Source organism: Nannospalax galili, unplaced genomic scaffold, assembly GCF_000622305.1.
Source record: "Nannospalax galili isolate Female #2095 unplaced genomic scaffold, S.galili_v1.0 scaffold298, whole genome shotgun sequence".
Taxonomy (NCBI): domain Eukaryota; kingdom Metazoa; phylum Chordata; class Mammalia; order Rodentia; family Spalacidae; genus Nannospalax; species Nannospalax galili.
Window position 1 is genome coordinate 6,660,449 of NW_008344488.1, and position 11,240 is coordinate 6,671,688.

The 11,240-nt window shown below is 35.9% G+C and overlaps 1 protein-coding gene across 1 annotated transcript in view; it reads right to left on the reverse strand.

Moving 5' to 3' along the window:
• Cdh19 (cadherin 19) overlaps positions 1–11,240 on the reverse strand; it is a 106,287-nt gene that overhangs the window by 41,747 nt on the left and 53,300 nt on the right. The window contains exon 5 of the mRNA XM_008840673.2: positions 8,471–8,635. Within this exon, the coding sequence (XP_008838895.1) occupies positions 8,471–8,635 (165 nt within the window). The remainder of the gene's footprint in view (positions 1–8,470; positions 8,636–11,240) is intronic.

Genomic DNA, 11,240 nt, shown 5'->3' on the forward strand with positions numbered 1-11,240 from the left:
TGCAACTAAAACTTAGACGTTTACACATGAGTCTCTAATCTCTATGTATCTGAATATTACTATTCACAGTCAGTTACTTTCTGAGATTCTTGGCACCTGAGCATGGGTATAAAATCATCAGGTAGATTTCAAGGGTAATGTTTTTCACCTCTACTAATTAACATGAAGCAAATTTTTATGCTTCTTCCTCAAATATAACTCATTTCTTATTTGTTGATTTCTTTTGTATTTCATATAGAACATCCCAGACAATCTTATTCATGTATATACCCACAACCAAAAGAGCACCCTCCCATAGCCTCCCCTCACCCCACTGGAGCCCATACACTCTGTCATCCCTGTTACTGTCCACTGTGTTGTTGGCACCCCAGCCATTCCCCAGTGTTTGTCCATCTGCTGAATCTAGTCAGCCTATCTAGAGATCTTTGTTTTAGGAAGATCAGCCATTCCTCATCTAGCAAAAACTAGTTGCCAATATTCCTTTAGATAAGATTGCGGTCTGCTGTTCATTTTCCAAGTTCTATTCTGGGTTACTATCCAGGAGTCTCTTGGGCCAACCTGGCCAACAAATCAAAGGAAGATATCACCTGTCTGGCATTGTTCCTTGTGATGTAGCCTTTAGCTATACACATGGACTTTTAAAGAATTATATTGATCCCTTAATTGTTGGTTATACTTTGCTTTCGTGTGTTTAAGGCCATAATGTTGGCCCAGATAAACAAATTTTTTTATCCTTTAGGTCATTTGAGGATCTATTCCTCAGGGGTCACACGGGGTTGGGAGGAGCCTCTGGCTCCTTTTTTTTTTTTTTTTTTTTTAAACCAGTTCCATCTATGTGAAAAAGCAGCAGATTACAAAATTGATCAACAAAAGTCTGTAGCCTTTCTATAATCCAATAACAAGCCATGAATCAGAGAGAGAGAGTACATGGAGATATGCCCTTTCACAATAGCTGGAAAATAATAAATAAATAAATAAATAAATAATAAAATGTCTCAGAAAAAAACCTGACCAAAGACATTAAAGACCTATACGATGAAAATTTTATATCTTTAAAGGAGATTGAGAAAGATATCAGAAGATGGAAGGACGTCCCATGCTCATGGATTGGAAGAAGTAATATTGTGAAAACGACCATCCTACCAAAGCCAGTTATAGATTCAATGCAAGGCCATTCAATTTCCCCAAGACATTCTTCACAGAATTGGAAAAAAAAATCCTAAGATTCATAGGGAAGAACGAAAGACCTCAGACAGCCAAAGAAACCCTGAGCACTAAGAACAGTGCTGGGGGGATTACTATAGCAGATTTTAAACTGTATTACAGAACAATAGTCATAAAAACAGCATACTACTGGCACAAAAATAGACCATAGCTCAATGGAACAAAATTGAAGACCCAAATATGAGTATATGTAATTTCAGCCCCTCAATATTTGACAAAGGGGCCAAGAACATTCACTGGAGGAAAGACAGCATGTTCAGCAAACGGTGCTGGCAAAACTGGATCTCCACCTGTAGAAGAATGAAACTAAATCCCCATCTCTCACCTTGCACAAAAATCAACTCCAAATGGATCAAAGACTTCAATGTGAAGCATGAAACTCTGAAACTATGAGAAGAAAACTTTGGCAATTATGTACAACATATAGGTGTAGGAAAGGATTTTCTAAACCAGACATCAATTGCTCAGGAAACAAGGTCAAGAATCAACAAATGAGCCCTCATTAAACTCAATAGCTTCTGTACATCAAAGGAGGCAACCAGGGAAGTGAAGAGAAAACCCACAGAATGGGAGAAAATCTTCACCAGCAACACACCTGTCAGAGGTTTATTACATCCAGAATATATGATGAACTCAAAAAAACAAAGAATCAGGAAAGGAAGTAAAATAACTAAAAGATGGGCTAAAGAATTGAACAGAGAGTTCTCAAAAGAAGATATAAAGATAGTGAAGAAGTATCTTAAAAGGTGTTCAACGTCACTAGTAATTAGGGAAATGCAAATTAAAACCATTTTAAGAGTTCATCTTACCCCAGTCAAATGATACCAAATGTTGGAGAAGATTTGGGGAAGGAGGAACACTCATCAACTGCTGGTGGGATTGTAAACTTGTTCAATCCCTATGGAAGGAAGTGTGGAAAACTCTTAAAAAACTAAAAATGAACCTTCCACTTTACCCAGTTATACCACTCCTTGGCATATACCCAAAGAACTCATCGTATTGCAAAGACACTTGTATGTCCATGTTTGTTGCTGTTCTTTTCACAATAGCTAAGAGATGGAAGCAACCTAAGTGGTCCTCAACTGACGAGTGGATAATGAAAATGTGGTTCATTTAAACAATGGAGTTACTCAACAGTAAAGATAAAATAATGAAATTTGAGGGAGAAGAATGGAACTAGAAACTGTTTCACTAAGTGAAATACACAGACACAGAAAAAAAATTAAAAAAAAAAAACGATGTATGTTCTCCCTCATTTGTGAATCTTGGCACAAATCATTATAAGTATGTATCCAGACATAACTATAGGAACCAGGATAATGAAAAGGAATCAGGGAGATAAAGGAAAAGAAAGAATCTGAAAGAGAAGAACAGTAGGAAACAGGTGTCAATAAGGGAGATATGGATACAAATGGGGTTATTTTAAGGGGAAGGGGAAGAGAGGGTTATACAAGGAAACTTGGGGATAAAGGGAAAGAAGGAGCTCAGAAGAGGTGGGACCATAGGAGAAGAATATTATTAAGGCAGAAGTGGGAAAAATGGGGGCACTTTAACTGGGAAGCCATGGTGGAAGTGTTAGACAATGAAAAAGATAAATAATGCCTAACTAGTTTCCAGAGGGAACAATATTAATCCCACAACCGACTGACAAATTATGCACACAACTAGCTCGAGCATAATATATGTCTAAGCAAGGTTTATCTGAGAACCTTTGTTCTTTGCCCAAGCTTTATCTACATAGAACGTGGTAATTAAAAGTACCAGACTGGTCGAACTCACCTTCTTGGATGTTTTAAGAGCCATACTTTGAAGCTCATATTAATCTGGTCAGAGGGGCTTAAAGGACAGTTCTTTCTCCTTGCCCTTCTAGGTCTACTAAGGTCAAAAGGACTACGAGCATCTCTCAAAATTTCTTGTAACTGTGGTGAGTCACCTGTCATCTTGATCAAGGAGGCCGTGGAGACCCCACCAAATGTACTTGAACCAGTAACCAGTCTACAAAGAAGAAGGTCAACACAGAAGGAATATTTCCTCCATGCTTCCAAGTGAAACCAGTCACCATTTTAAGGGTGAGTGTAACCTGTGCAGTAACACCTCTTTTATTATGAAAAAGATACATCAATATGATTACAGAAATTAACACCTTGAAGAAAATAGTGGCATGTAAACATAAATTTGAAAGGAAAGTCTTTGGACTAAAATATTACTGAGATTTTATTAAATGATATTTGTTTTAACTAAGAAGCAACAAAATCATTCATATGGACATGACTTTTGGCAGGTACATATTGAAATAAGCCATTGTATATCTGAGGAAATAATATATCAGAAAGATTAAAAGTACATGGTGTATTCTGAGAAGAGAGAAGAGACCAGAATCCGGAGGTTGTTTCAAGTGGTCATGGCAGGGTTGACAATGACAGATCCTTTTAGAGTATCAATTATAAACCAATTAGTTCACATCAAGGACTCTGATATTTTCCATGAAAGAGATGGACACTGCAGTCATAAGATCTGCTGTGCATTTTGCCATTACTAAACTTGTGTTGAATAAGGAAAAGAGAACACTGTTATGGCCAGGGGTATTAGATCAGAGCAAATTGTGACAGTAGAGAGAAAATAAGGTGTTGATATGAACCAAGGTAGTAGGAATGAAAGGTGTAGGAAGTGCTCAGAATTATTTTTAAAGGCAGAATCAAGAGAATACTCAGACCAATGAAGTTTTGGTCTACAGAAAAAAAATATGAAAAAAAAAATGAGTCTGAAAACTTTAGAAAACATTTTTTAGAGTGTCAAGGAAAATGTGATGTGATGTGGGAGTGAAAGTTTTGTTTATTTGCTCACAAAATATTGAAAACTAGAACTACCAGAAAACTTAAAAGCTTAAAAAAAAAACTTGCCTTTGTCCTGTGTAGTGTGAGTTGAACCATTAATTCTTCACATACACAGTAAGTGGATTGAAAAGTTATGACTTCTATATGTTATATGAAAATGATCTTGATATTAATTGAGATGTGAAAATATCAAAGAGTCAGAGTTTTGAAGGACAGGACAGGCTACAGCAAGAGCTCAATTAAGCGTGCTAAGTTTTTATTTATTGTTTAAGAATTTCAATAATACTTCTGATATTTTGATCAAATTCATTCCCCATTTCCTCACTTTCAATTCCTCTCTATACCTGCCCCACATTTCCCTCCCAAATCTATGTGCTTGAACTGCTGATTCCACTTAGTGCTACCGATAAGTACATGGGCCTAACACCTTCTGCAGGGGTCTGGGTAAACACTAGGGTCCTGCCATGGCTCTGGCATGTCAGGAAAACACTGTTTTGCTGTGTTCCTTAAAAGTGTAGAATAAGGGTCTGGAGATATGGCTCAGCAGTTAAGAGTACTGGCTGCTGCTGCAGAGAACCCAGGTTCAATTACCATCACCCACAGGGCAGCTAACAACTGTCTGTAATTCCAATTCTAGGGGATCTGACAACCCCCTCTGATCTCCTTGTGCATTACATGACACGAGTGCCCTTATATGCATTCAGGCAATATATACTTTATGCATAAAAATAATAATAAAAAGTGTACAACATAAACAGTGGAAGAAACTCTATTATAATCTGAAAGGAACAGTGCTATATATGTTGTTTATATTGTTTAGAAAAATTTCATTATGTGCTGCATAAACTTTTCTGCTAGGCTGCAAAATTGAATCAATCTGGGTCTGTCGAAAAATGACTCATTTAAACAACTGTTATATTATTTAGAGGTGTGCATTTCTGTACAAGGATATATATTAATATCAATTCAAACAATCCACAGCTATGATTAGAAAATATAGGATGTGCAAACAAATTGTTATGTTGTCATCTACCTGAAGTTATTGGTGCTGGCTACCTGCTGCTAATGAAAAAAAAAGAAAATCAGGAAAATGAATATTTTTGAAGAAAGGGAAAGAGAGTAAAGGAGATCAAAAAAAAGTTTGGGGTAAATAAGCAGCTGCCTAGAACTCTATTTCCTTGTGGTCATCACTCCCTTTGACTCCTAAGATCTTTCTGCCTCTTCTGTGGTGATCCCTGTGCTTGGCAAGCAGACAACTGATATAGGTGTCCTATCCAGGGATAAGTACTCTGTGGCCTCTTTTTCTCTGAACATTGGCCAATTGTAGGATTCTGCGATAATCATCTGTTGTATAAGGAAAATTCTCTGGTGAGAGTTAAGAGATGCATTCACCCTATGTATAGAGGTTGCATTCAAGAGGCGTCATCTAAGATTAAGAGTCCCACAGCCATTTATTCCATGCATTTGCCAGTTCTGGAACTCTATAATGGTACATCTGTTGCAGAAAGTATCTTTTTTTGGTGAGGGGATAAAGGTATACTTGTCCTTAAATATGAGGTTGCATATTTGGACTAAAGAAAGAAATCAGGTTGGTCGAGGGATGTGGCAAAATAAGTTTTTCTCTAGGACCTATGAGCTCTCCAGCCATATGCATATTGTCTATGTTTATGGTACCATACATGATTTCCCTGACATTGAGTGGTTTTACTTAATTGAACTTACAGCAGTGAGTGAGAGCATGCATAAATCTTATACATACACAAATCAGACAAAATTCCAGCATAGACATGGGGAAGTAGATAAGAAACCCCAAACCAACCAACCTAAGGAACTCTTAGCAATGGATGGTTTGGGGGAGGGAGAAAGGCAGTGACTTATAAGGATTTGACTTGTGATGGGCCTGGGGGATGGACCCACACTGAAGGACATTTGGAGACACAAATCAGACTCTAATATAGGTTTACAGTTGAATTATTTCAGTTATACAATATTGTACTCAGTATAAACCCTATAAGACATAAATTTAAATGAGGGTTTAACCTTTAAAAAGATCTCTATTTCATTATTAAAATACACAGTTTCATACACAAAAATTCATTTGTAATGCAATTGACATTAAGATGTTTGCACATGCCTTCCTAATCTCTATATATCTGATTATTACTAGTCACAGTTCATTACTTTCTGAGGTACTTGGCATCTGAGCATGGATATAAAGTCATCAGGTAGATTTCATTGATAATCTTTTTCACATCTACTAGTTATTAAGGAAAAAATTTTTATGCTTTGAAGAATTATTTTTTATCATTTAAAAAAATTTTAATAACTACATGATTAGAAGAAACATTTCACTACAGCTTTAACATATTCAGTAACATACTCCAGAGCAAAAGTACATCTCTTTCACAAGTGGGTGTAAGTTTCTAGGGTCATATTTGAATTAATACAGTTATACAATATTGAACTCAGTATAAGCATTTTAAGACATAAAATTGAATGAGTTTTTAACTTTTAAAAAAGATGTCTATTTCATTTTAGAATATATTGTTCCTTGCAGAAAGACTCATTGTTTTTGTTACTAACACTGAGATGTTGGCACATGCATCTCTATTCTGTATGTATCTGATTATTACTAGTCATAATCAGTTGCACTTGGGTCCTTGGCACCTACATATGTCTATAAAGTCATCAGGTAGATTTCAAGGCTATGGGAGTGTGCCATCTGGGAAGTTTGTGTATAGTTGAATAAGATGGCTTGGGATGTTCTGTGTGATATACATGCATACACAAAAAATATTAGCAAATTTTTAAAAAATGTATTATATTTGAGGAGGAAGCATGGAAATTTATGTCATGCTAATTATTAGAGGTGATAACACTAATTTAAAACAAATATTCTATTATTCCTGCCACCTACTTCTCACCTCCCTTTTGGGTCCTTGTTTACTTGAGACTGATTGCTTCTGTACAAGGGAGACTATGACTTACAAACGACCACAGGATGGGCTGACTAGACTCCATTGGACATTTGGGTACAAACACTGAATGAATAGGACTCAGAAAGTATGGCAGAGTGCATAGGGTTTGTGGAGGGAAAGGGGGAGGCATGGATGGGGGGGAGGTCTGGATGTAAGTGGGAAATACTGTATGAAATTTTAAAAACTCAATAAAAATTCTAATTTTCTTTCTGCATATCTATAATCAATATCTATTAATTTTTTGTGACATTTACATATATACATATATTCTAGATTCCATGCTTACCAAATTTCTGCTTATTATGATCATTGTCCATGCTTTCTAGAAAAGTTTACCAATGTATTTCTCTACCTAAGGCAGATACGTGATGAAAATACCTCCTTGAAATGAAATTTCATGTGAGAGTTATATGCATTTATTAATTAACTGATCAAAGCAATTGTGGCTTGATATTGCTGCAAAAAATGAAAAATAAGATATCATGCTAAATTATTCTGATACACAGAAGAACTATTGTATCCATGTCAATTCTCCCTGAATCCATGAATGTGTTACCTAAAGCAGCCAAAACTTCAAGGTTGTTGGCAGAGTTCAAATTGCTAATCAGGTGATCTTGATACAGAGCATTTATTCTGAAATCATGAAAGTGTTTTAAAGTGGAAAAAGATGAAAAAATATTGGTGAGAGAGATGTCATTGTGAGAAATGTTTAGTATACTTTGATGACTCTAAGATGTGTGAACTGTCAAAAGCAATTAGGGCCTTTGAATTTCCTGTGTCCCCTAGCTAATGGCCATTAAGGAAACAGACTCCAGTCCTAGAAACACAAAGAACGAATGACAAAACTCAAATGAAAAGGAAATGGATTGTGCCTGAGTTGTAAGAAGAAACAGTCCCTTGACATTTCATTATATCTTAGTGAGACCCATACCAAACTTTTTAAAGACAGTAAAAGGCCGTGCGTGGTGGTGCATGCCTTTAATCCCAGCACTTGGGAGGCAGAAGCAGGAGGATCTTTGTGAGTTTGAGGCCAGCCTGGTTTACATAGTGAGTTCCAGGACAGCTGGGGCAAGCTGTGTAAAATGAAAATCTTAGCATCTTTAAACTCATAGAGAAACACACACAAACAACACACACACACACACACACACACACACACAGAGACACACACACAAAAGACTGTAAATGAATTTTCAGTTACGAAGCTTGTTGCACTGTGTGACTGCGGCAATAGAGCACAAACACATCATTCTTTTTTTTCTATTTGACAATTTCCATTCATTGAAAATAATTAAAACTTAGAAAAATTATCCTATTTATTTTAGGAAATTCTTAATGTTGTTGAAGTTAAGTTTTTAGAGTGAAAATTTTAACATATATGCATATTCAGCACAGTTTTAAACTATAATGGAAACCAAGATGTTTTCTACTTACTTTCTTTAAATATTGGCTTGTTGTCATTGATATCTGATAGCTTAATTGATACAGTTGTTTTTCCAGACAAGGCTCCCCATTGACCAAGCATGTCTTTGGCTTGAATAATTACATAGTATGTATCTTGCAGCTCTCTATCCATCTTAGAAGATATTCTTATGACTCCTTTAAAAAAGTAATACAGTTCCTATTATTATTGCATTATTACCCATAAAAACTTCCTCATTGACTTCTTAAGCAACTTACGAGGTAACCATCTTTCTGTGTATTTAGGTCCCTGCAATGTGACAGGCACTAGTATGAAGAGCAAAATAATAATATATTATAACTCTAGGCTTGGCCTAGAGTTGTCATCAAATCTTTAGAAACACTGCTGGACCCTCAATATAACATTATAGAAAGTAACTTCTAGTTGTTCCAAAAACTTCAACACTTCCTTACCTTAGGAATGAATGTCTTTTACATTTTCACTATAATTTGAAAGATCCATTCACTGTGACTTCCTCTTGGGAACAGGCTCAGAACATCATTCTGGTTTCAGCAAACTGCCTGACTAGTGATTTAAATTGAAATTTGGCCTCACTTTCCTTCTCCTACTGGATCTTTTATGTTTCACTTTGGAATAGGATGTGTGTGTGTGTGTGTGTGTGTGTGTGTGTGTGTGTGTGTGTTTTCTGATATCACATGCTGCCACTTGAAAGTTCTATGACAGAAAAGTTCTTGTTTATGATTTTGTTTCTGTTACTACTATTGTCAATGTATTCCTATACCTTGAAAAATGTCCTATGTGATATCACACCTGGAACACAGTAAGTCTTTACCAAAGAGGATTGTGTGACTGTTTCAAAGCCCTCATATTTAAAGAAACTATTCAGTGAAACTAAAGTGTCTCTCTTATGTGTCTTGAATAGTAAAATATATGTGTAATCCTTGAGGGAATTAAGAATAAAAGTACTCAGATGTAACCACACATCATAATGAATGAAATCTGATATGCTCAAGAAAACTTAATAGAGTATGGGGAGGGATAACCAATACCAAAGACCCTTAGAAAAACCCATATGGACCCTAACTCTATAGAAGCTTCATATATATATAAATATATACACATTATGAGAAGAGATTAAAAAGAGATGCTTGGCACAGGAAGACATTGTCCCTACAGACACCATAGGCTAGGAAAATAAAGCTCCATTGTCAGAAATGGACTTTCTTTCTCTGAAGCTGTTGACCAGGACCCACATAGATCCTCAAACAATATTGACCATTGCCCCTCCTCTTGGTTACCCACCAGAATTTCATGGTAAGACCCTATTGATGAAGATTCTACATGAGCAAAAGAACAAGCAAGGAGAAAGCAATTTGATATTAATTTTAAAGTCTCATCACTACTGGCTACCTTTCATAGTGATGAAATGTGCTATGCATGCTGCTGGAAGAGAAATTTAATCATCACCTTACCCAGTTGTGAGTCCTGTGAACTACAGCAACTGGTCTGGCAAATGCCCAACCAGTGCCATAGTGGCTTGAATATTATGGGAGTAAGCAGCCACTTCCAAATTGGATTTAAGGTCTGCTTCATAGGATGGAACCCATACCTGACATTGATATCAGGCCTAAGAACCTTAGGCTGGATAGGTAATGAGAAATGGGGGAAAGCCTACTAGTAGTTTTCTATTAAATAATAATAATATTAAATTGATTCCTTATGACTTATTGTTATACTCATAGATTAAGCATTACTAACTTTCATTTCCTTCTGCAGTAGTTGGGGATTAACATAGAAACTCACAACATCCAGAGAAAAAGAAACTGAAGAGAGCTGACCCATGAATAAGACACTTACATCAATCTTCTACCTCCCAAGGCTCAGGGATCATTATGGGAGAAGAGGCTGAAAGATTTTTAGAGCTAGGGATTGTAGATGACCACAATGAAATAGAGTTTTTCAAGTAGCTCATCTGTTACTCAAATAAGCTCACAGGATGGTGACGGCATGTACAAGTTCCTTGCAAGCTTAGGCCAGACAAGATATCACCATAGACACTGTCAAGTAATAAGAAACCTCACTGTACCTGAGGACTATTGGGAGGGAGAGTCTGTACCTTTCAAGGAAGTGACTATTAGTAAGATAACCAGGTTCCAGTAGATGGACCCACACTAATGGATATTTGGAGACACAAATTAGACTACATAGGCATTATACACACATATATATAATATATAGATAGATAATATATGCAGTAGTGTACATTAAATTGTGAAGAGAGTAGAGGATCTAAAGACAATAAAAATATACTATATTAATATAAAATGTAATGAAAAATATAAAGAGCAATGTGTGCTAAAAAGAACAGAAGTACTGTCTAAGATGTAAAGCCTTGAAAACTTGAGAAAATTTAAAAACAGTATTTCCTGAATAAATGAGTATCTATGAAATATTTAAATAGTCAAGAAAATGCAATGGTTCTTTAACATTTTAAACTTTTTATTACATTTATTATCATAGAATCTCTCTTTTTACACTTCCAAATTGAGGGCAATTACCTAGGAATGTTAATCATTGAACGCTGTAAACTCCTAAACAGAAGGCACATATAGGCATTATCTTTGAATTGAGCAAATCAGTTCTTACTAAATAAGATAGAATCACATAATTCCTAAGTATTAATGGATATGTTTATGAATGGTAATGCAGCTCATGTTGGTGCTCTTGCTTAGCATGTTCAAGTTTCTGGGCTCTATGACCAGAAAATAATAATGACATATA